Below are 25,945 nucleotides of genomic sequence, written 5' to 3'. Positions count from 1 at the left end.
TGGTTATGTTCTGGTTTGAGTCATGAAGGAGTTGCCAAGTTGCCTTTTTTATTTATTCTGATGGACACAATAGAGTTGGGGTCTGGTAGGATTAGTAAGGCAAGAAAAATTCTTGTTGAAGATATATCCAGGAATTGGATTATTTTTTTTTTCTTTTTAGCCCCTAGAGGAGAAAGATGCTCTTAAAAATAAGTCTGGATCCAGACATTTAGCACAAGTTTTATTTTATTTCTTTTAAATTGAGAGTAGTTATCCTATTTCATATATTTCTTTCCATTTTCAGTACCAAATTATGTACCTGCATCAGAAAAATTTGGGGTCTGCCATTTTATTTACCCGGAAGAAATTTTGGTTTTTCCAAAGCAATGGTTAAACATTCTAAATTTTCTCTTTATGCAAACATTATTGGATTTTTAAAAAAATATTGGAAGTTGATTTTTAGCTTTGAAAGTGCTGAAGTTTGAGTACTCACTCCAGTAAGTTCTTTTCTCCTCTGCTTTCCCATTGACAATCAACTTAACGAGAAAGTCCACAAGACTAAATAAATAATGACAGGTACAAATCCAGGATGACAAGATGATGTGTGCAAACCTTGTGGCTCCTTTTTGCACATTTCTATTAAAATAAGTAGTTATAATAAGTAGTAATACAAGTCCTCAGAGGCCTCCTCCATGTGAGAAGTGTATCCATCACTTGAAAGTTATGGTGATGCCAAATAGGAAGTTCTATTAAAAATTAACACCACTTACTGTATAATAGGGCACAAAATATACTGTAAAGCCAGTTTCATGGCCTTACATATATACTGTATAGAGTTTCATGACTGCTGAGTTTTCAATGTATTATCATTTGAGACTTGTGAAAAAGCAGCTTTTTACCAGCTGCTAATAAATTATTTCTGTATGACTGTGTTGCTAAAACAAGCGAATGGCAACAAATTATGAATGTTCAGTAGTAGTAGGTCTGTATCTTCTCTGTCTTCAGGTGTTCTCAATAATTGTCAAAATACTTTTATTCTTGTTAGAAAGCATTAAGTAACTCAAACCACCACCACCACCAAAAACTGCTCAAATCAAGACCAAGAAACTTCCCTAAACAAGAACACCCCAAACCCCAAGAAATGACTTCTTGCATTTTCTGCATGTTTTATTTAGAAGGTTGGGGCTTTCAGACCCCCAAGTGGATTCTGTCATTAATTTGTTGAAATAATGGGTAGAAATAGGTTTGATAGTGTTTGTACTCAGCCACTTGATGGGGTGATGCATAAAAGGCATGAGGATGAAAAGGTAACACCTGCTTCTGCCACACCAAGAGGAAGATTTTTTTTTGGCTAAATATTGTTCTGTGTTTGGGCAGTGACATGCAGAGCATTGTCTCATGTTGAACTTTTCTTCTACAAGCTGCAAATTAAAAGTATGTGCCTCATTTGGTGACCTGTACTCTGCATGTAAATTGAAATAATTCTGTGTTCCCAGGATAGGGGAAGGAGGAAAGCGTAGAGATAATTTTCTTTTTTTTTTTTTTTTAATGTGTGTGTATGAGCTGCCTTTTAGGGAGTGTTTTGGATATTTTCCTGTTTCATTTCATTGTATCTCTGGATTTAAATCTTTCTCACTTCTGTTAATTTCAAGTTAATGTGTTTTCTGATTGTGCTGTGCGTAAGTAGGGCACAACCCAAAACCTGGCTGCAGTACATGGAAAATTACTTCAGTTTAAAGACAAATGGTTGCTTTATAAGTTGCACTTGTGAATATTTGTGCTGCCATATTAATTGTGGTTTTGTCATAGTAATAGACATGCTGTGACCTAGTAAGTCTGTCAAGGGCCACCTTACTTGCTATCAACAGCACTTTTAGGATTTAAAGAAAACATTCAGAAGTCATTGGTTGATTTTTTTTTTTTTCCTCTCTTACATTTTTTCACAGTGTACTAGAAAATAACAAATGAGGAAACTAATCTAGCAATTTTTTTTCCTGATTAATTTAAAGCTTCTTTTATTCAATGCCATCCCAGCTAGAGATACAGAACTGAAAACCAGGTCTGAAATGGTAACTCAGACTTTGCTGTTGCTGTACAGTAATAGTTACTCTCACAGTCATGGGGACTGCAGGAAAGTCAAGTGATGAGTAATGAATTGGGCTGGGGAAGATTTCCTTGTGTAAAGTTGAGACTGGGGTTAAGTGGGAAACCAAGAGCAGTGGAAAATAGAGATGTGTAGGTAGTGTGTGCCTGGGGGAGCAGGATGGGCAGGAGCTGTGCTGTTGTTACCTTAATAACAATTGAAACCAAGTGGATGTTGTTCTTTCAGGTAGCTCTTTGTGTTTTATTAGTATTGATGCTCTTCTGACTCTTCTTTCATTCTGACAGAGGTTCTGTTTTCCCCCTTAAGTCTCCATGGAGACCTTTTGGAGTTGAAGTTAGGAGAGGTTATGTACACACAGCGTTGTCTTGTCATCCATAACTTCTCAGTTCTCTAAACTAATCCCAAGCATTTAAGTGTGTGATGGCTCTGCTGCAGTCCTGTACGTAAGGGAAGACATGCTAGAGAGGAGAAGGCTGTTTGTCTTGGACACTGCTTTTCTGCCATGCTCATTTTTTGTGTCAGGCTTCTGACTGATGCCAAATGCTGGTTGGATTAGTAAAAAAGCTTGCAGTTTATAAATTCAGAGAGCAGCTCTTATACATATCTCAATTATTTGGCATACTAGACCAGAAAATCAGATAAGGGAATTTCAAAGTGCTGGCACTTTGGCTAGTAACAGAGTGATAAAACTTTTTACTTTGGCAAACAGATTGTTTGCAAGATAGAGGTTTTGATTTTGCTGACGATATTTATCACGTACATTACCTGTTAATTCTTTGTTCTTGTGACCTTACGTGCTAAAATGTCTTTTATACAAGGGCCAGCAGAAACAATTTTCTGTGTATTATATCTTGTATTTCCTGCATTCTGAGTCATAAGTTTACAATTGTTTCTTATTTCAAAAATAAGATGCTAAAATACATATTTCTAAAATGTATGCTGTGTATGTATGTATTTTTGGGCAACATCTGAAAATACTGTTATCCTGAACAAACTTAATAGATTGTAGTAATTTTTTTTCCCTTTCATGGTGCCAGTATCATGTGTTCCAGTAGAAGAGATGTAGTTTGTACAATTTGTCTGTGTTGTGAAGAGATTTTTTTTCTCCTCCCCTGATCCTCCCAGTAGCCACCAGTTATGTAGGGAAGGTTGGAAAAGCAAGGAAAGGATAAACCTGAAAGTGTAAGACATTTTCCTCACATTGTAAAAATAATTTCCATAATGAATAAAGCAGTTAAACAAGATTTTGCAGGTCCAGTGAAGAGAAATTCAGGGTTGATGATGATTATGGAATTATAAAGCTGGAAGCTTTCACATTACATCAGAAGTAAATGTGACACAGAATACCCAGCTTGTCAGTGGATTCATTAAATTAAAAAGGAGAGATTTTACACTGGCTGCCACTGCTGATGTTTGTTTGCAGCTCAGTGGTAGAAGAGTTTTGACTTAATTTGTGAGGTTGAGGAAGGCAGAGGGCTGGAGCTGTGTTGATGCAGAGTAATTGTATGGATTTTATTTTACTTTATTTTTATTTTATGGATGGATTGTTGCTGAAAGAAGCTCTTGTGCTGCCATGCTGGCCTGGCAGTTCTCAGCTCATGTAAGAGCCACTTGAAGGGCAAGTCTGGGAGCTGCCCTTGGGCTTTTTGAGAGAACACTGAGGGTTGGTCTTATTCCTGCCAGGCAAAGGGTAAAGGAAGTGGAAAGGTGGCTTATAACCAACTTCCACTTGCCCTCTGGTCCTGTGCTGCTGCTCTGGGGCTCTGGGCCAAGCATACATAATGTGGAAGATGTGCTAGGAAACCACATCATTTGCAGATAGAGAATAAATGCAATTTGCAACAATTTGTACAGAGTGTGGAGGAGGTTGCATTTAATATGTAGCTTAGGAACAAAGTTATGTTACAGACTTGTTGAATTGTGTGAGTATTTTGTAATAATGGGCAGTTTGCATCTCAGTAGTCTTAAAAAAAGTCAAAGTACTTCCAGACATGCTAGTCTGGTATGACAGACTCTTCATTCATCAGGAGTTGAAATCTTGCCTGTCTTTTCCCCTCCTAGAAAGCAGTAGCTCCCTTGTACAACCCCAAAGGCATTGTGCATTCTAAAGAATGTGAAAGGTATTTCTTAAAGTAAATTCTTTTGTGCTCAGAGAAAGTGTTTGCCTCCACCGTTTAAATGCTTAATCTGGACTGAGGAATAAAATGATATTTTAGTATGATTTGTAGTTAACTCAGGTTGTGTCATTTTGGTTGTTCTGTACATCTCACATGCAGGACTGAGATGGTTACCAGTGGAGGATTATTTTTAGTGTGTCAGGACCTAATTTTGCCTTTGTTCATTATATTAATTTGTGTCCTTTGAAGCCAGTTTTTAAGTGTGTCCTGTCTTTGGCATGCTAAGCTACAGCATTAGCTGTTCTCCAGAATGTAATTAAATGATTGGAAGTTATTGCTACTAAGGGAAAGAAAACATCTACTGTTCATCCAGAAATAAAACATTATAACAATTCAAGCCAAATAGGATAAATAGCCCCAGGCTATTCTTTTTAAAATGTCTAGGTCAAATGCCTAAGCTTTAATCATGAAACTTGTTGGTATGTATGGAGATATTTACAGATATTTCTGTGTTTTTCTCTTCAGACCTGACTTAGGTTTGAAGGATTTTTTTACTGTTACTGAAAACAATAAAACTGTGTTGGTATGCATTAGTTTAAATATATAGCATATTTATGTAATAGCACAGCTTTTATGGGTTTGTTTTCTTTTTTTAGTGAAATGCTGTGTGATGTAAAATGTTCTGATGCTTTTACTCATGCAGAAGAACTCCAGAAGGGCTCCTGAAGTTGAATCTGTTGCAGTTACTGTGCAAATTGGAGTTGATCCAGTTGAGAAATCCTTGAGGTCCATCAGAATCCATGAAGTTGCTATAAGAAAAAAAGCTGTTTTTAAGCTAATAGGGAGTAATTACATCACTTCTAAAACTATGAGTAGCATGATGTAGGTGAGAATTAAAAAATATAGAGCTTAAAAGTAATAGGAGTTAAGTCCATTCCCTTTTTTTTTGTGACCTGAGAAGAAATGGAAAGTTTCATTTCTTAAGGTAATGTTTACTTTTAAACCTATGGCAACCTTCCTCTAGAGTGTGCATTGTCTACTTCAAAGCAGCATTAGGTCATTCATTCTTTCATTAATGAATCACTAGAATTATTTGTTCTACAATGAATCACAAAGCAGGTTTGAATGAAGCTTATTGAGGAGGGTATTATTCTCAAATTTGCATCACAAATGCTGCAGCATGTATTTCATTTGCCCTCTTTGACTTACTGATCCTGTTTTTTTCCCTGCTGTTCCTTTCCTTCCACCCTGCTCATTTTATCTCATGCCTTGAAAAGACAGCTGAAATTCAAACTTACAGCCTTTGATAGCTGTTTGATTCTTTTTTTATTGCTTTGATGTGATAATTTGCCATCCCATCACTTCTATAGATAAGAATCTGTCCTGGCTATTAAGTACATCATTTACTAACATATTTCTTACAAGTAAGGTTAGAGGTAGAAATGATTACACTGAAATTACCTGGGTAGATGTTCAGAAATCTATAAAATGCAGAATTTTACAGCATGAAATTCGCCAAGAATGTAGATATTATTTTCAGAGTCATATTAATGAAAATATGAGGTTATGCTAGTGCATTTCTGTGCAATCTGTGGAAGTGTATTATTCAAGTTCAGTTATTATTCAGGGCAGTTTCTAATACTGCCCTTTTTTTTTAATTATTTTTTTTGGTATCATAAGTCAGTTTTCATGTGTGTCAGGTTTGACTTACAGGTATCTTTGGACTTTCAGTAAATTCTGTGTTATCTTCAAGAGCTTTCTTCTGTTCTTCAGACTTGAAGTTGTGTCCCTGTTGTAACAGTGTTGTGAGTGACATCTTGGGTGGCATTAACAACAGATCACATCTCTGAGAAGAGAACATTCTTTCTCAATATTTCTGAATTCTGAACATGTCAGTAAACCCTCAAAATATGTTTGTCCAGTCAGTTCAGCATCTCTGGCTGTTTCTCTGAGTGTGCTTGATTCTTGATAGAAGAAAATTGGCTGAGTATAGGAGTGATTGTGGGGGATGACCTGGAAGTTCAGAACGTGTTGAGTTTCTCATTTCTTCATTTTGTATGGTTCATAATGCTCTGGGTAATTGGCTGGAGGAGTAGAGGGGATTTAGTGCTAACAATACAATCAGAAGAACTGCACAATCTTTATTTGCTTTGATATTTGGTTGAGTTTGTTCTAGATTTTGCATGATTGTTTGGTGGTTTTTCCTTTTCAGAAGAGGACAAACATTAAAAGTCAAAATAACAGAAGAGATTCAACACAGTATAGAATTTATGGGTGAACAAAAAGCCAAGTGGATATGCATTATATTAACAGGCATTCAGTTTTGGTTTACTGTGTGACAACATTTGTGTCTGAGCAGGCTTTTTTTTTTCCCTGAAAACCTGTGAGCTAAACAATGTGCAATCAGATTGTGTACCCTTTTCTCATGTTCATACCCTTCCTTTTGTTTCTCCATGCACTTGTCAGGATGTACAGGATGCAGCCCTTGAGATGTAGAGCTGTTTCTTGGTAGGTGTGAGATTGGAGTTTGCTCTTGCTAGGCAGTGTCAAGGAGCACAGCAGCAGCCTCTGCTGCCCTCTCCTGCTGTGCTTTCTGGCTTGTGTGCTTGGAAAAGGCAGTAGCTTTCAGGATGGAGCCAAGACAAAATGGGCTTTCAGCTTTGGAAACTCAAAGGGTAGAGAATTTCATGCATCCTGATGCTCTTCTGTGAAACAGAATTATTTATAGCTTAATATAGGTTCCTCAGCCTCCTCCTCAGTGTTAATTCTGGGCTGGGGAGAAAGTCCTAAGACACATTACTCAAATTACCATGAAGGTGAATAAAAAACATGTGAAATTCTCAGGGTAGTTGTCATGGTGGTGTATTTTCTGACACTTAAAGTAGACTAATCTTGCATGTTCAGGGACTTGAAATACATTTTTTTCATATTCTTGGGTCACAGGTAGTAAAAAGCCACCTTAAATGTATTAATGGCACAAGAGAAAAAAATAAATACTGAGTATGTAAGTTGTAATTTGGATGATTTTGGTAACATTTGACCAGATACAGGCTAGACTAACAGTTCACTTTCCTTTTAAAAATGTTATAATCTGTCATTTCGTAAAATGCTGGCATATCTGGATATGCAATAATAAGGAAATAAGGAAAATTTTATTTATTGAAAGATTTGAAAATGAAAATTCTATGTAAAAAAATATATATAATAAGATATGAAAACCTCTGTGGTAATTCCTTCTCTAGGAATTAATTGCTCTGAGCATGGTTGGTGGCAGCATTAAGGAAGGGATTAAAAGTGTCATGGAATAAGAGCCATGTGGGATTTTGTATGTATGCCATTAAATGGTTTGACAGCATTTTAAGGGCTCCTGTTTTGGATAACAAAAGCACAGTTTGGAGAGAGTGTTTGAAAACTCATTTAACTGAGCATTGTATAAGCATGGACTGAAAACAACTGGGACTTGGATGACATTGCACAGGACAAAGAGTACTTAAAGTGCAGGGCTCTGTGGTAAAAGTAGTGCTTACTTTAGAAAGCATGGGCTGCCAGTTTGATAAATAAAGTTTAACTGGTGTAAATTGCTGTTACAGAAGTCTCCTTATGTGAAGGTATTACTAGAATCTGACTGCATAGTGAAACCTTTCTGAACATACAAATCTGAGATGGCGAGTATCTGTTTGGTCCTTTTCATGCATTTGTCCTAGCCAGCTATATTACAAAATGTTTTATTTATCCAGCATACTTCTGGCTTTCAAATTCCAGTACAAGAGGCTGCAGTACACTTTGCTAATTCAGAAGGCATGTGTCTTATGTGGAAATTGCTCTGACAATCCTGAAAATAAAAATACCTTGTAAGTTGTTATCTCTCTTCTGGGGAACATTGTAGGTGCATTTATGATGTTATCAGTGGCTGTTGGCAAGTGTTTGACTGAGATCACAGGATCATGTTCTTCCCACAGAGGAGACAAGTTTGTTTTCCTCTGTGCCGCAGGTGATGGGGACTTCTCCAAAGGATTTAGGAAATCTGTGTATTCTACAGTAGGTGTTGAGTCATTAGCTGGGTGTCTAGTGCACAGTGATTCTCTAATTTCCTGAGTCTAATTTGGGTCAAAACTCATTGTAGAAGAAAAGAGTTTGGATGTTTTAAAAGCAGAGCTGGGTCACGTCATGCTTAACTCAGGGTGCTTTGCTGTGCAGTTTGACAGTGCCTGTGGCTCCCTGTGCTGTGTCCTGTTCTGGGCTCCTCAGGACAAGAGACACAGAGCTCCTGGAGCAGGTCAAGGGAAGGGGCAAAGCTTGATAAGGGGCTGGAGCATCTCTCCAGTGAGGAAAGGCTGAGGGAGCTGGGCCTGTTCAGCCTGGAGAAGGGACACTGAGAGGGAACCCCATCAATGTCTGTCAGGGAGGGTCAGAGCATGGACCAGGCTCTGCTCCATTCAGCCTGGAGAAGGGACACTGAGAGGGAAATCCATCAATGTCTGTCAGGGAGGGTCAGAGCATGGACCAGGCTCTGCTCCATAGTGCTGAGCAACAGCACAAGAGGCAAGGGCAGAAACTGAGGCACAGGAAATTCCATGTGAATGTGAGGAAGAACTTCACTGTGCAGTGACCTAGCACTGGGACAAGTTTCCCAAAGAGGTTGTAAAGCCTCCCTCACTGCAGATGTTCCAAAACCATCTGGACTCAATCCTGTGTCATGTGCTGCTCTGGGATGCCCCTGCTCCTGGATCAGATGATCAGCTGTGGTCCTTTCCAGCCTGACCCATCCTGTGGTTCTGTGACAGCATTTGGTAGGTTTAGAACAACCCTGAAAATGAAAAAAATCCACACTGAATTAAGGTTATAGTGTGTGAGGAAGGATATCTTGGAATATTTAGATATGGCACTTGCAGCATGCACAGTTCTTGCCTCTTTATAGTTGTGTTGATCTGCAAGGATATGTTTAAGAGCAGTTGGAAGTAATTTGACAACTTGATGCTCATACTGTACTACACATACAAATCCCACAGGATTTCAAAGTCTCTAGGGCTTCTGCACTTCAATATCCTTTTGCATGTGGTGGCAGGGCTGGATAACAGCACATTATTTAGGTTTGGAGGTTATATGTTAAAAACAGTGGTGCCTGTAGCCCCAGAAGGTCTTCAGTGATAACTACCTAGGGCAGGAATCTGTGAAACAATGCCAGACAGTTTGCTCTGATTTTGATTTTAATGTTCTAAAACCAGAAGTGCCACTTCCTATTGAAGATTTGTAGTGGAGTTTCAGTTTTGTGATAGAGATCTGAATTAAAGCAATTGAATCCACTCTACTGTATGTGGTTCTGGGTAAGGATTCTGAACACTTCCTTAACATTTCTTGTAGTGTTATGATTCCTGTATGTGCTGAATCCAGTTAATTGCAATTATTGTTGACTTGTACACGTAGACACTCATGAATGACCTAAAGATGAGATAGAAGATGTGCTAGAGCCAGAGCCAGTAGTGAATTGAATATTATTTGGTATTTTGGGTAGTTTGTCTGCAGACATTAATGCTATTTTTCTTTTTGTTTGTAGATAGCATAATTTTAATAGTAACAAATCTGGTGTGCCACAGTTCTTCACCATTTTGCAATATGTGCATGTGGGTTAGATACAAAAGTGAAGCAATCCTTGCTTTTCTTAGTCATTAATCATTTATAGCACTCTTGTGGTTTTTTTCAGCGTGTTTGCACTTAAGCTTAGAGCTTAAGTTTATTCTAGCTGAAGTCAATGCTCTTTATATACAGGTGATTCCTATTTCTGGAAGAGTTTTATGATAGGTTTTTCCACAGTTGAACTACTATCCAGTGATTTTCCTTTGAAACAGTTGCAATTTTCATCTAAAGAGGTAAGAGTAGAGTCTTGGCTTTGGTTTCTTTCCTAGACTAACTTTTTTCCCCCCCTCAGTTTGCTTTTCTTTTTACATTTTTTAAAGTGTTCTCTCTAGTGACTGCAGCTTGTCACTGATAGATAGGCAGCTCTCCCAGATTAAATATTTAAAGTTTAGTCATGTTTAGTCATGTAAAGCAGATATTGCTGGAGCATGCCAGAAGGAGAGGACTTACCCTGATACATCTGGTTCTGTTTCCGTATTGAAATTCTTGTAGGGTTCAAAAATAAGAACAAAAGGTAACAGAGAGCACCAGTACAGAACAGTTGTCCCTGGTTGTAACTTTTTGTCCTTTGTTCCAGGAGCATAAGAATCCTTTTGGATTGATGGATTGACAGTTGATATAATTTTTCTATAGAGTTAGTGTAGAAGGAGGGCTTCATCACACTTTTAATAATTGCTTTCTTTTTTAATAATACATTTTTAAGTTCTACAGAATTTCTAGTTCTGTATTTGAATGTGGCTCACAGGAATTTGAACACACCACTTACTCTTGCAAACTTGAGAAAAGGGAATATTTTCCTTGTGCAGGCTCTGTAGCTGGAACATTCATGCTCCATGCGTGGAGAATGAGAAAACACATGGACACATTAGCTGGAATGCATCTGGCACGGCTCTTCCTTGGGGAGATGGAGTGTTCCATAGCTGTGAGTTGTTTTCTTTTCGGAGTGGCAGAAAGTTGTTCCATATTTGTTCTTTTTCCAAGATGTTCTGGCTTCCCAAATTCTTCTTTTGCCACTTGAGAACTGACTCCATCTTCTACTCCACATGTGTTGTATCCCTATTACCACAGAGATGGAAATGTCAAGATACTCCACCATTCATCTTTGATCAAAACAAAAGTGGGTAGGATCTTTACCTGTAAGTTTAGAAGAAGAGATTACAGGTGACCTTGCCCCTGACAAGTTGCAGTTGTACTAATTACCAAAGAAGAGGAAGAGCCTTGCCCTTAATGTGACTAATAAAGATAAGTGTGATGGAAGGGGTGGATTGACTGGATTTGCTGGAGTCAGAGTCAGGATGCCTAAGCTGTAAAGAAGAATAAACCAGGACCCTTTTCACATTGTTAAATAAGAGTCTGTGTCTTGGCTTATTTCTACCCCTAACCAGAGGTCTGCTGCAACATTCACCTTGGAAGATTTTCTTCTTGAAGGGGCATTGAAGGGCCTATGGATGTCACAGGTTGGCATCACCTAAAGTAAGAGCCTTTAGCTGGGTCTTTAGTGGCAGGCAAGGTTTTGTCAGTCAACTCCTTGGGTGCTGCCACCCTAACAAGTCCAATTTGAGGATATTCCCACTCTATCTACATGATAAATTTGACAACTGTTCAGCATTGGGTTTTTCAGTAAAATCCAGAAAGACAAAGTTAATGTATGCTCAAAGTGCTCTGTTATCATGTCTTGGAGGGCACGGCTGCTTGTGGCAGGGAAAAGGAACTAAGAAGCCAGAATTGTGACAGTAGCAGTTGTCCTTATTCCCTGTGAGTCCTAGAAATGCCTCCCCAAGACTTGTGTTCCTTTTCTGGGGCTACGGACCAGGCATTCAGCTGGTGCACGTTTGTATAATGCACTTTCACAAAGAAAAATAGAAAAAAATTACTTTAAGCAGGTATATCTTCTTTTGCAATGAGAATTCCTCACCTTAATGGAATTAGTATCTCAAAACCTTTCCAGTGGTCGGTATCTGTCAGAAGCATTATTTTATTCTTGGGAAGGTGTACTGCAGTGAAGAAATTTGTTTAAATAAAAGGATCTTACTGAGGAGGAGTCCCTTGCTGTGGAACACCTTTATGGTCATGTTTTGTTATCTGCCTGCAGCCTGTAAATGAAATCTGAAAAACCTCCTGAATCTTCTGTGATGGGTTGACCCTGGTCAGTGGCTAAGCCCCCACCTGGGTGCTGGCTCACTCCTCTACAGAGATACTGGGGAGAGAATCCAAAGGGCAGAAGTGAGGAAAAGCTTTGTGAGAAACAAAGAAGGCCTTGATGCTGTGCAAGTACTACTGAGTGACAGCTCAAAGTTGGGTTTATTATCAGCACTGCTGAAGTCACATATGTAAAAGACAGCAGGCTGCTTTGAGGGAAATTCACTTCATAGCAACTATACCCAGTGCATTCTATCCCTGAAAGTCTCCAAATTTTATTATTCACTGCTCACAGAGTAAGTGGGGAATACCTGTTTTTAAGGAAGTGAACACTTGCTTTAATTCTTCTCAACTAAATCTTCCAGATTCAGAAGCATTTGCAGCTCAAGGCTGATTTCAGCAAAGGCATTTGTTCCTTTGCCTCAGTGCACTTGGGCTGTCAGATTATTTCACACTGCTTTCCTGAAGTGACCAAGCTGTTCCTCTTTGACTTGCTGCCCACTGAAACCAGACAGAATTACTTAGTTGTCTTCAGGGCATTTCTTCAGGATCTATTCAGAGACCTAGATGATACTGGTCTGTGGAGTGAGCTGTTGTGCAAAAGCTTAAACACTGTACCAGTGCAAGTTGTGGAGTAACTGGATATATTCTTGATTCCTGAGTGAGGAGAAGTCTATTTTCTGTAAAACTGATACTAGTCTGTAAGTTCGATTCTGTGACTGCATACTCAGCTAACCACTGTGGTAAATCAGTATGTCCTCCTTCTAAAAAAGATGACCCATTTATCTTATGTGACTCATTGCACCAAATGTTACCTCGAGTGACTTGAATTATCTGGAATCGTTCTGACTCCTTCTGGCAAGCATTCCTTTGGCGAGTGGGTCAACATTATTCAGATTTGTTGTGGTAATAATGTTCAGCACTTGAACTTCCCTGAATCCTCTAAAAAGTGACATCAGATGCGTACCATGATAGTTGGGAAGCTCGTTTTCGGTGATGTTGTGCAAGATCTGTGGTCTTGGTTGGAAGAGACATTTTGATGTGGGGCTGTGCACTCTTGGAAATGGGTGGGCAACCTCACTGCCTAATAACAGATTGACAGGTAACATGATGCAGTCATTTCTCTTCTAATAAACAAATTGGGTTTTGGGATAGGTACATGGAAATTTGTTTGCCAGCAATTCCCCCAAGTGAAGCTTCAAACTCTGATAAGTAAATTTGAGATGTCTTGTTCCTAAACCATCAGCAGCAGATTCTAATAAAAATATGGAAAGTGGGCTATCAATCTGTTTTTCTTCCTACAGCAACTGGAGGTTCTTCTGCTCCTTAATGCGTTTGCAGCCAAACATTCCTGGATACACTCCCAATTACCAATCTGGCCATATTTATGCTCTGCTTCCACTGTTGCAAATCTTTCTAGCCCAAGGAAGGACTGTGTATGTCACTGATAATCCATTTTTTTATATATGTGAGAAAATTTTGATATTTAGACTTTCTGCTGTTTTTGTTTTGTGTGAAAGAGTAGAGAAAGTTCAAGGCCTTGCTAAGCTTTGTGGTTTTCAGGTGTATTTATGCACCTTATTTTTCAAGACTGGTTGAATGCATTTCTTGCTATATGTTAGGATGTTCTCCAGACTCAGGGGACAAGGTATTCAGACTGTGTGAACACTGCTTAGGTTCTGGTTCTTCATAAGTAAACTTATTCCATCTCTGTTGTCTTCTGATATGTATGGAGTGTGGAAGACTCAGTCCCAGTAATTTACCTTATTCTGTGTCAAGTAACTGAACTGTGAGCTTTCTGTGAGTTAGAATTCATATTAGGTCATTTAATTTACATCCTGGCAGGACTTCAGAAGCATGTAAGAGTGTTCCTGGCTGACTTTTTTGTCAAAACTACTGCATAACCAAAAATGCTCTTGGAGAATCACCATGTAGTGCCTGTCACAGCATTGAATTCTCCTCCATATTCTGTATGTGGCCTGCATGAGAATACCACAAAACTAGAGATTTATATGTTAAAGAAGCTCTGTTATTAGGCCACAGTTGAGAACAGGTTATGGCAAGAATGTTTTTTTTGTGGCAATGGTGCTAATTAATAAAAATGACTTTTGTAAGAGTTTATCTGCCTGGGGACACAGGGACTAAAACCCTTAGTGGAGATATTGCAGTTGGACATAAGTAGCTGTAGTGCTGTCATTTTTGGTGTTCAGTAATGAATCTTTCACTGAGTATAAAATGGGGATGTCCCTGTTTTGACAGATCATCTGTCTTTGGCTAGAAGTGTTGTGACACTATGATGGAAAGTATTTTGTAAGTTGAAACATTAATTTTGTGTTCTGACATCTGGCGCAAGGAAAATGTCATTTGAGAGCAGCTGTTAGGTTGAAGAAAAATTAGTAGTCAGAAGCTTGAAAATTAAAGTGGTCCAAGATAACAATGTATTAAATAGGCAAAAAAATGAAAAGTGGGAGTGATGAGCTATTAGCTTCTGTCTGTGAGTCACCTATGACAGAAGAGCCTCATGGATGCTTTTTCTTGCACCTCACTGCTGGATCACACCCAATTTTCTGTCCTAAGGTTCAGTGCTGCATCTGCAGTTGGTGTGGGGTAGATATTTTATATCACACTAATGAAGCACCCCAATCAACATTGCAGCTGTCATTGTGAGGTTTGGAAATAAACCTTTGTTTTTTAGGAGCTGTAGTAGTAGGTGATACAGATGCTACTCCTTATATAAGGTTACCAGGAGTAAAATGTTTCAGACCTTGACTCTCCTTAAGAACCATAGAATCCTGGAATGGTTTGAGTTGGAAGAGACCCTAAAGGTTGTCTATTTCCAATACCACCACCATAGACAGGGGACCTTCCACTAGAACAGGCTTCTCAAAGTCCCACCCAAAGTGAACACAGGGATGGGGCATCCACAGCTTCTTCAGAGTAACCTATTTCACCATCCTCACAGTAAAGAATTTCTTCCTAAGGTCTGATCCAAACCTGCTCCCTTTCAGTTTAAGGCCATTGCCCCATGTCCTGTCCCTACATGCACTTGTAAAAGGTCCCTCTCCAGCTGCAAGTGCACTTTGCTGGGTCATGTTGGCTTCCCATCCATCAACACTCCCAAGTCCTTTCTCCTCAGGGCTGCTCTCAGTCCGTTCTCTGCCCTGTCTGTGTTTGTGCTTGGAATTGTATGTGTTCAGTTTAAAACAGGAAAAAAGATATCTGCTTTGTAGCAGAGATTAGTCTTCAGAAATAGAGCCCAGATCTGCTGCTGCAAATGTGTGAATTTGGTATGGCTAGAGCTGTGTTCTGCTGCTGTGCTTGCTTTTCCTCATGGGATGGAAAAATCTTTCCAGAACAGTCTTTTTGTCTCTCAAAGCTGTCCTCTCTGCTCACTTATCATGGGTCTGTGTGTTGGTGAGCCCTAGGTTCAAATGCAATTATCAGCCAGCTCTGGGAAGTGCTCTGCTTTTGCAACATTGCATTCCCTGTTAATTAGATATATCCGACTCTCTGGTGCCTTTGAAACAAGTCAACACTTGAGAAGACACATTTGGTCTTGTACAGTGACAGTTTTTCTCATCAGCAGAATTTTCAGGTGGTAATTCACACTGGTAATTTAATTTTATCTTTTTCTTGCAATCTTAGTATTTATTTGAAGTCCTTCTGACAGAGTCTAAATGATCAAACAGTTGCAATTTTTCAAGCAAAAATATTTTGTGTTCTATTTAGTGATTGTTATCAGGGAAAGTGTAATTTTACATTGGTTTTGAGAACCCATTTGCTTGTAATTGTTTCCACTTTTTGAGGTACAATAGGCATGAAAACTTTCTTTCATTTTATACTTATCTTTCCAATGACTTTTTATGAGACATTTCTTTTCAGAGCTCTTTACTCTTTTTCAGCCAGTTGTTCAGACCATTGGACACAAATGTGACCTTCAGGGAAAGTTTCACTGTTTGCCTTAGAAAAATGTCTTTGTCCAAGAGTTTACACATCTTTTACAACATAGTACCCAACCTCAAACTTTGTGTGTGTTTATTCCACCCTGTGTACTCAGCTACTACTAATTTACTCTCCCAAACAGACCAGATCTAATATTTTTTGTTAACATATGCTGCAGTCTTGGAAGAATTCATTGAGCTTGAGACAGTGTCTCTATAAAATAATTTTTCCCTACTTGACTCTTCTAATAAGCAATAGAAAAATAGGGGTGATGATGGATTGAACTGAATAGCAACTGAGTGATATATTCCATGGTTTTTATTCCAGCTTTATTGTGTGCTTATAACTAAGAAAGAAGTGGAGAGAGGCAGAAACCTCATTTCCTTAGGAAACCAGCTGGGGGAGGGTGAAGATATCCTGTTGGAGCTCAGGAGATGCTGGGAGCATGGAGCTCTGATGAGTTTTTGGGAAGAAGGTAGACCCAGAAGCAGAACTGTGCAAGTATTCAAAGCTTACAGTGCAATAACAGTGGTGGTGTACACCAGACTGCTGTGGAGCAGGAGTTACAGAGACAGGGAGAATTGATCAGAGCCATCAGAGGGATCAAGACTTCAGGAATTCAGGCATCAGTAGCTTGGAGCTCACTGTGTGACTTTTTCTTCCTCCCCTCATCCAGATTTTTTTTTTTCTTGTAATTTTTGTTACCTTGGTTTTCATACTCCCCCCCCCCCCCCCCCCCCCCCAATTCTTATTGAGAACTTCTTAAAATGAAAATAGAGACACAACATTAGGAAGCTTCTTCAGGCTTTTTGTAGTGGATTTAGTCTGCAACTTTCCTATATTCTGTGGGCCCTGAGAGAGCTTATTAAAATTTTAATTTCCTGATGAGATATATGGGTTTTCCAAATGAATAATTTATTATGGTACTGTAGATGGCACTTCTAATGAAATTACTTTGAGCATAATTTCATTTTTTACTTTGTCACGTGACTCTGATTTTCCCCCAGGATGTCATAAGAAGGAATCTCTCTGAATTGGCTTTGTGCCCTTTATCAGTGCTCACACAAGTGTGAATAAGGAGGATTTAAAAAAAACTCTTGAACCATATTATTAACATTTTCAATAGAGCACAGTAGCATATTTCTATATTCAGTTGAATGTGCCAGAATTTTGTTTAGTATTGTTATCTGTATTGTGCTGCTTATAGATCTAATTACAACTTTTTCACCAAACATCATTAGACACTTCCAGAAGTTATTTTGTGTATCTGAACAGTGTATAGTCAGTAAAATGATAAATGTGGAATTCCCACCCTGTGGCCCCAAATTATCTCTGTATATTCCGCCCCTTAGAAAAAAATTGCATAATAGGAAAAAAACTCAAACCATAGTAGAAGATGAAACATGATTGTACTTAAATAGTAAACCAAGTGTTTCAAGATCTTTAGGATATCTTTTAAGTATTGCATTTAGACCTGAATCTTCATATTCAGGAATCCTGTAAATAAATACTGATACAGAAGAACTGTTATGTGTAGTCTTCTTTACCTATCATACTCCTATAAAGTAATTTAGAAAAATAAGTTTTAGCACATGAACAGACTTCTTTAAGAGAAAATGTAGAAAGCCTTTTCGTGAAGTTGTTTCTTTGCTGAATTTTAGAGTATGAATAACTTTGCTTTATACTCCACAAAATCAGATTACAGTAACAGCTACTTACATCTCTGGAGTGTTAGTATCTGAAATCTGATTCTAAGCTTGCCATCTGTGTTTGGTTAAAAAAGCCAACCAAAAGTAAAGCCATACAAAAAGTAAAAAAAGGTATAAGAGAAATATTTGCACATGCCGGGTTTTTTTAACGTATTCAAATTTTTTATGCTGAAATGGGTGTTGATTAAAATGGTGAAATAACAATATTGAAAATGTAAAATAATTTTGGTAAAATTAGAATCTTACAGTTATGTTCAGGAAATTTCAAAGTGGAGCTTTTTTTCATTCATTTGGTATATCAGTTAAAGATAATTCCAAAGTATGGTTGCAGAAGGAATATAACTTATTGAAAACGGTGATCATATTTAGTAAATAGGACAGGGTTATTTTTAAAGTTGGGCCAGTAAACATAATTTGTTAGAACTAAGAAGCTGCCTAGATTTTATTTATTTATTTATTTATTTATTTACTTATTTACTTATTTATTTATTTATTAAACACAGATTCAAAGTACAAAGCTGAGCATGATTTTGGCATCTTGATTTTTGTACCTTCCTTGAAAAAGAGAATCAAATATTTTGTACAGTTGGGAAATCTTTTTCACTTCAAAAGACTGTTTGTTTAATATAGAGTGTTTATTTTGAAGTCTGTTCTTCCCTTCCTATGCAGAAGCTGGCAAAAGTGATTTGTTTGCAAACAAGAAGGGGAATTGTCAGTGAGCAGGAAACTTTCTCCCTGCCAGCTGCCCAAGTTTTTTTCCAATTTCTTGAATATTATGCCAACCTTTGGGTAGGGAGTTATCTGAAAGTGATTTAACATTCATTGTTGTTTCTTGTCTGTTTTTTTTTTTTTTTTTTATGTGTCTTAAGGCTTTTGCAAAACCACATTACTGTCCACCAGTGTTTGTCCAGGAGTGTGTTACATACCAAACTTCTGTCTGGAAGGAGGAGTCCTGAGGTGCTGATACAACTTCAGTGGATGAAGTTCATCCCTAAATGTGAATTTCCCCTAGAAGATCTCTTTTAGAGGCTTCATGAGTACCAGTAGATAACCTCCTTTCAGCAGAAACACCAACTGATTTACTGGAATGAGATATGGCGTGTTTTGCCATTTTCCCACTTTACCTTAATTAAAATACAAACTAGAATATTTCCCCTCCTTTATTTACAAAGCACAGAAATGATTTCTGATAGCCAGGAATAGGAAAAATGATGGTCTGCCTAGAGGAATATCTATTCAATAGTGGGGAGGATGGTTCTGTAAGTAAGGTACCAATCTATGATTTGGGTGGTAATGATTGAGCCTGTTTCTTGTGTGCTCTGCAAATTACAAAAGTACAAAAATCAAATAAATACCAAGACATTCAGAATTTGGGACCATCTCAAGTGTTTCAGGTAGTCCTGACTGCAGTGCCAACACATTTGGGGGGAAGATTGTAATGTTACTTTTTTTTTTTCCCCCTACTGAGTTCAACAAATAGTTCCTGTTTACAAAGAGAAGAGCCTGAGGGTCGCCTTATCCCATTATTTGTTGCATCCTTGACAATATAGCAAGCCTCCAGAATGTCTAATGTTCAAATTCCCAGGATTGTTGTGTGCATCTCTTTGACCTGATTAAGATGAACCAACTCCAAGTTGTGCCAGTGGTACAAAGAGTGTCCGTGGTCATTGTGGGAAGCCTGTCTTCATTCCATCTTCCTAAACAAACCAGCATTTTGTTTAACCTTTCATGGCCATTAGGCTGAAATAAAGTCTTTATTCTTTTGAATAAATCAGAATTAAATACTCTTTATGTAAATTTTCATGTCTAGACTACTTCAGATTTTAAGATGCATGTGGCCTGTGATGTGCTGATTGTCTTCATGCTCCCATGAAAAGCATTTCCAAAAACACTTTAAAAGTGACAAGACTCCTGAACAGTTTAAAACTTCTGCAAGGTTCAAGAGCCTTGATATGAAAACAGTTCTACTTCAGAGCAGATTTTAGTGATGTCCTTAGCACTGTTTTGAAAAGGGTCAGAGGTACTATGTTCTGCCACCTGCCTGTGCATCTTTCACACTGACTGTGTGTTCCTAACTCTCAGCATGGAAAGTTGTGCTTCTGAATACTTGAAATTATTTCTTACCTTTACATCTACAGTGGTAGTTTTAAGCTATTTTCCATGGCATAACTACTGATGTTTTTTGTGATCTGTTGTGTGTTTCTTCTTCAGCTCTGAAAATGATACCTTTTGTAACAGATCACCAAAGTGCTTCCATTCAAAGCTTCACATGTTAACAATACTTAGTGCTCAAATGCATTTTATCAGGGGTTTGTAAATGAAAAGACAGAGTTTATCACAGTCCTCATTAATTTGGAATGTAAGTTACATTAACAGCTTGCTTCTGGAATTTCAAGGGCGAGCAAGAAATGGCATGTGACCTTTAATGGGGAAAGATTTATATAAGAAGGGAGTTTAGGGGACTAGGGTTCAGGAACCAGCAAATTATGCCAGAATTTTAATGTGTTGCATGTTTGTACTGTTTAAAGAAAAAGATGGGAAGAGGAGAAGGACAAAGAGGGCAGATCAGAAGAAGTTAGCTGGGGAGAAAATTTGTTTTCCCTTAGTAGCTTAAGGTATAGACTCCTTGTTCAGAATTCTTACAGGCTGAAATTTGGGGTTTGGTCTTGGCAATTCACTTTGTGCATGTACTGTGAACAGAATGTAATGTCTAAAAATTTGAAGCCAAATTTATTTTGTGGTCAACTGTGGTTCTTAATGGGTTAAAGAGTTAGGCCCTCTTAAAGGTAGAAAATCTATTGGATGAGGATGATAATGATTATCTTAGCCTGGCACCTTCAGTGAAAATGAAAATTAAATTAATTGCTGTAGGGGCCAAATTGCAGTTTTGAAAAATGGCTGCAGTGTTTTTACAACTTTTGTACTTCACTTTATGACAACTTTGCTACAAAATGAAAGGGAAAAATTGCAAAATACTTCAGTTGAAATATAGGAATAGTTTTGCTTTTGTAGGAATGACTATTAAGACAACAATGTGAGTATTTAATAACAATAATAATATAATAATAATAATGATGGCGGTGGTTTTGTTGGAAATATGTCTCTTGTTACTGCCAGGCATGTTTTGTATATATAATTAATAATCATTCCTGTTTTACATATTTTTCCTGAGAATTACTCCTGAGAGCAGTTGCTGTTTCACGTGGAGCACACTGTTAATGTGCAGTGATTACCCACGCTCTGCTCACACACACAAATACTGCATTAAGTGGATTGTTGTCTGGGTGATGTCTATGCTGCATCTGAGTTTAAGTGGCTTCAAAAAGCCCCAGAACCTTCTCTCTGGGTCTGAATTCAGTGAGCAGTGCTAGCCATGGGATTTCCAATATGTTTTCGTGCAGCCTGCACACTTTTGAAAGGATACCAAAAGACAAATGTTCTTTCATTGATGGTGCAGAGGTTCTTCTGAAGGCATTGATGCTGGAATAAGTTATTTTTCCAGTTGTAAAAACAAGGTGTCAGTGTTAATGAGTGACAGCTCACAGGATCATTTAGGTTGGAAAACACCTTTGAGATCATCCAGTCCAACCTCTGACCCAACACCACGGTGCCAAGCTGACCATGGCACTGAGTGCCTGGTCCAGGCATTCCCTGAGCACCTCCAGGGATGGTGACCCCACCACCTCCCTGGGCAGCCCATTCTAGGTCTAATCACCCATTCCATGAAGAAATTCTTCCTAATGTTCTTAAAACCTCTGAAATCTTGGGAGGTCTGTAAAGCAGATGCTATCAGGCACTAACTGAGGAGGTGCTACTGGTGTTTTACTGTGTACACATATTTAGTGTGGTGCCACATTTGTTTAGTTAGCTTTAGTTAGTAGGAATTTTACTAGGATACTGAGGGAATGCCCTTTTAGTGCTAAGAATAATAAAAGGGGCTTGAAAAAAGACTAGAGAGAGAAGGGAATATGGTCAAAATCTGAAGTTATTAATAAGAAAATCTGATTCACCTTTTTAATTTTTTTCCTCGTGTGATTTCAATATTTTTGCAAAGTTGTCCATAGTTTTCAGTAGCATATATTGAAACAAGTGATAGTATTGAAATCCCATGACCTGACATTTTTCTGTTTCTTCCTGTTGTGCTAAAGCAGTCAAGTATACAAATCCACTTGGGTGTTGAGTTGCAGTCACCTCCTGAATAATCTGTTATCTTCAGACACAACTGCTCTGCTGAAAGTTGGATGATTTAATAAAAGGCAGCAGAAGGCAGATAGTGTCCACACCCCCTCACCCCAAACCATGGGATTTAGGGACTTACTGCAATTCTGCTGTTATTTTGCTGTTTGGATTGAAGAATGTCAACACAGAATCAACAGTAATTGCAATATAAAGTGTTGGGAAAATGTGGTGAGCATGTGGTATTGGGTTGGGTTTATTATTAAAGGAAGAGCATTTGCTGGATCTTCTCTTGCACATTCTTTTAAGTACTCTGGGTCTAAACTTTTCACAAAGAAGACAACTTGCAGTTCAGTAAGTTTTGTAATTGAAAATAATGATTTATTTTTCAAACTTATCAAATTGCAATGAATTCTACATAGAAAACTCTGAGATCCTGAAGAATTGCCCAAAATTAGAAGGAGTGGAGATTTGTTTAAAAAAGCAAAATCAACACCCCCCCCCCCCCCCCAAGCCAAACCAAATTTTAGTGGGATGGAAAGAGTGTTTCCTACCTATTTGTATTGTATTCACCTTAAGAAATCATGTGAAATAGTCAGATTTTATGCATTATAAGTAGATTTGTAAATCTGTATCACAGGACTTTTCTGTGGAAGGATTAGCAGTGCTTTTTCTGTTGGTGTTTTGTTTTTATTTTTTTACTTATATCTGATGGATGTGAATACTTTTCTAATGCTCATATCTTGAACATAAAACTATTCACTTTCATTTTTTTCACTTTTAAAATGTTGCATTTCTATGATACATCCTTCATGCAACATTTCAGAAACTTTCTGAAAATTTTAATTTTTCTTTATATTTAATTTTATGGTTTCCTGAAGCTTCAGCTTTACTTTGTGGGTCTTATGTTTGACTGTTTAATACCTGGAATGTTTCTGAGGCTTCTGTGAGCTGTTTTGAAAAGGATCCTTTTCTAAATTTTTTGAGAACTTGGATACTGAATCAGTTGTGCCTGAACTAGAAGTAGATAGTACTTTTTTGTTTTCAAGTGTTTTCATTTTTGGTTTTCAAGTGTTTTCCCAACAGTGGAAACAAATTCTGGGGACACAAGGAGGGACATGTAGCTGCACCTCTTGTAGGCAGATGCTCCATGGGATGTGTGGAATGATTTTTCTTTGATCCCAGAGGTGACCTGAAGTGCAAGTTCAGGCAGCATAAGAAGCTCAGTCTGGCTTTCAGAAAATGTTCAGGAACATGATTTTCTTCAGGTAAATTCCTATGGAGGTTTACAATCCTTCTTGAAAGCTAAATGGAATTACATGCAGAAAACTCTTAACACCAGTGGCCAGCATTAGTGGCCTTCTGAGGAAAGCAACTTAAAAAACTGATAAGCTTTTGACATAAAGGAGAGAATATTAAAACTTCTTTAAGAAGTGTACATCTCTGAACTCTGAATTAGGCACTTCCTGTGCTGTAATGTAGGGAGAGTCATTGTAACAGTCAAGTAAAAAGAGAACTAGAAGGATTGATAGCTTCAGAACATGATGAAGTAGAAGAAATTTTGAGCTGCTTTCCTGGATGTCATTATTTATAAGTGTAGTTGGTAGTGTCAGAGGTCTCAGTCTTTTGTGAACTGGATTCAGGGTTCCCACAGAGAAACTTGGGGAACATATACATAGCAGGGACTGTAACTCTTTGATATTTCCTTTTCCAGGAAGTCTGCATATCTCTGTTCAGCTTGGTCCTTCTGCCCTTTCTTGCTGTTGACCTCTCAAGCCCAGGCTGTGCTCTGCCTGGAGGGTGTTTGTGCTCTCTACTGCCCTTGGTGCATTTATTTATTTGCTGTCTCTTCTTTGTGCCACCTGCCAGCCCTGGACAAACTGGAGGAAGAAGAGATTTGACAGAGATATGACTTAGGATAAGGTTAACTCACCAAGGGAGGAAGTTCTGACACTGTGTCAGTGAAGGAACAGCCCCTTTTTGCAGTCACCTACTCCACAGTCACTGCTCTGCATAAGGAATGGAAATGCTTTGATAGAGTGGGATCAGTGACTGGTGACCCTGTTCTGTTATTACAGTCTAGTAGAGAGCTCCTTTCCCTTACAAAAACTGTAGCTGTAGCCATGTCTGTATTTGTTCCTTGCTTTCTGGCACCTCCTGGCTCTGCCTTCTGACATCTCTGCAGCTTCTCTAGAATGTGATCCTTCCTTTGGCTTTTCCCTTGCTGGTGTCACACACAGAACTCACAGCTAACCCTGTGTGATTGCAGCTCGCCAGCAGCTGCCCTTGGGAGTCACCCTGTGTGCTACCCTGGGGTGACATTGCTTTTGGGAGTTTACTCTTTGCAGTTTGTATGTCCATTGTACCAGGAACATCTGTTCTGAGATTATTCCCAAGAGACAATCAGAGAACATGAAGTGTAAATATGCACAAACTGGAGAAAATGCTTCTTACAAACCCATCAGACTGGCTCTGCCTAAATGTCCTGTCAGATGTATTGTGGGTTTTAAGATAGCAGCAAACTCAAACTGTAAACTAGCAGGAAGCTTAGAGGAAACCTATTTTTTTTCACTGTAACACTGATTTATGCTAGCAGACTTGAGTTGTGTCAGACTGAAAATGATTTTTTTATGGTAAAGCCAGGAGAGTAATGTATTCATTGCTGCTGCCTGGGTGTCTGCAGAGGAGTCAACACATATGGACTGCTACTACTAATACATGAATGGGACTGATTCATAATAGCAGAGCACAGCTTTGAGAATTGGACAAGAAAAATATTTAACAATTTTAATGCTTAATCTCAAAATTTTGTGATACAACTTTAGAGAAGATTCAATTAGATTGATTGATTCAAATTGCATTCAATTAGATATGATGGGTCAGCTATTAAAAGATATTTTAAATGGTTGCAAACTTAACTTTGCCATTGCTGTATGGACAGACTGAAGAATGAGACACCCTGGAGAGCAGCCCTGTGGAAAGGGACCTGGGGTCCACTAAAATTACATCTTCATCAGGGAAAGGGGAGGGGCAGGCTCTGATCTCTTCTCTCTGGTGATCTGCAACAGGATCTGAAGGAATGGCCTGAAGCTGAGTCAGGGGAGGTTTAGGTTGGATATTAGGGAAGGGTTTTTTCAATATTTCCTGCAGGATTCCAGAATGTGAAAACCAAAATTCTTCTTTGTGCATGCATCCTGTACCATTCAGGATGACACAGCACAACAATTGTGGTGCATATGTGGTGTTTCCAAAATTTATCTATAGCACTGTTGCTTCCAAAAAAAGGAACATGTAAAAGAAGAAGACTCTTGCATCAGAAAAGTTATCAGAAATTACCAGCTTTTCTTCACATCTTTCTGTGTGGAAAACAACTGCTGATCTGGCCAAGGAAACCAGTGAGAAATACTGGCAAAGAGTTAGTGTGTCCTGGATTAATCATGTGGAGTTTTAATCTGCAGATTTATTTCAATCTGTAGGCTTCTTTTGGAAGACTGCTTCTTGAGAAACTTTTGCTTTCCTTTATAAATATCACATTATCCATTAGTCTTTAACTCACTGCTGTTTTTAGAGAGAGACCAAAATTGTCAATAATCATCTGGCATTTGGAAAATGTGCATGAGAAGCAAAGGCTGAATGCAGCTCATGGCTTCATTTCATGTAGTGATTCCTTGTGTTACTGCTGGAAAATGTTAAGATTGTATTTATTAGATGAGTTGCAAGACACATTTGAGGAACATATTCTGTCTTTTGTAGTGACAAATTTACTAATATTGGGTATATTTTGAAAGTATTCTCAAATGTGTTGTGATTTCAATTCTACCAGTTTGACTTTGAGTAATTGAATTTTATCTTTCAGCAGGACCAACAGAAGGTTTGGGGAAAATAATACAAAGATTTCCCCAGAAGGACTGGGAAGACACTCCTTTTCCACAGGGAATAGAGTTGGTAAGTTTGCATTACATTTTGCAATTTTTAGAATTTCTTTCATGTGCGGCTGGAAGATACATCTGCCTTCATGTAATGATCTGTATTATTTAACCCAACAGGGAATGGGTAGAAATTAGTGAGCAGAGGGGATAGATAATAGGTTTAAGAACAACAATTTTGGCTAACAGAAGATAATTTCTTCTGGTATGCACAGCTAA

The 25,945-nt window shown here is 38.2% G+C and overlaps 1 protein-coding gene across 7 annotated transcripts in view; it reads left to right on the top strand.

Moving 5' to 3' along the window:
- SBF2 (SET binding factor 2) overlaps positions 1-25,945 on the top strand; it is a 226,433-nt gene that overhangs the window by 18,054 nt on the left and 182,434 nt on the right. For 4 of the 7 annotated variants that reach the window (XM_079309374.1, XM_079309373.1, XM_079309371.1 and 1 more), the window contains exon 2: positions 25,657-25,745. In XM_079309374.1, the coding sequence (XP_079165500.1) occupies positions 25,657-25,745 (89 nt within the window). The remainder of the gene's footprint in view (positions 1-25,656; positions 25,746-25,945) is intronic. The other 3 variants (XM_079309375.1, XM_079309372.1, XM_079309370.1) reach the window with 1 other exon arrangement.

Source organism: Erithacus rubecula, assembly GCF_903797595.1.
Source record: "Erithacus rubecula genome assembly, chromosome: 6".
Classification (NCBI taxonomy): Eukaryota; Metazoa; Chordata; class Aves; order Passeriformes; family Muscicapidae; genus Erithacus; species Erithacus rubecula.
This window is presented reverse-complemented; position numbering and strand designations above follow the sequence as displayed.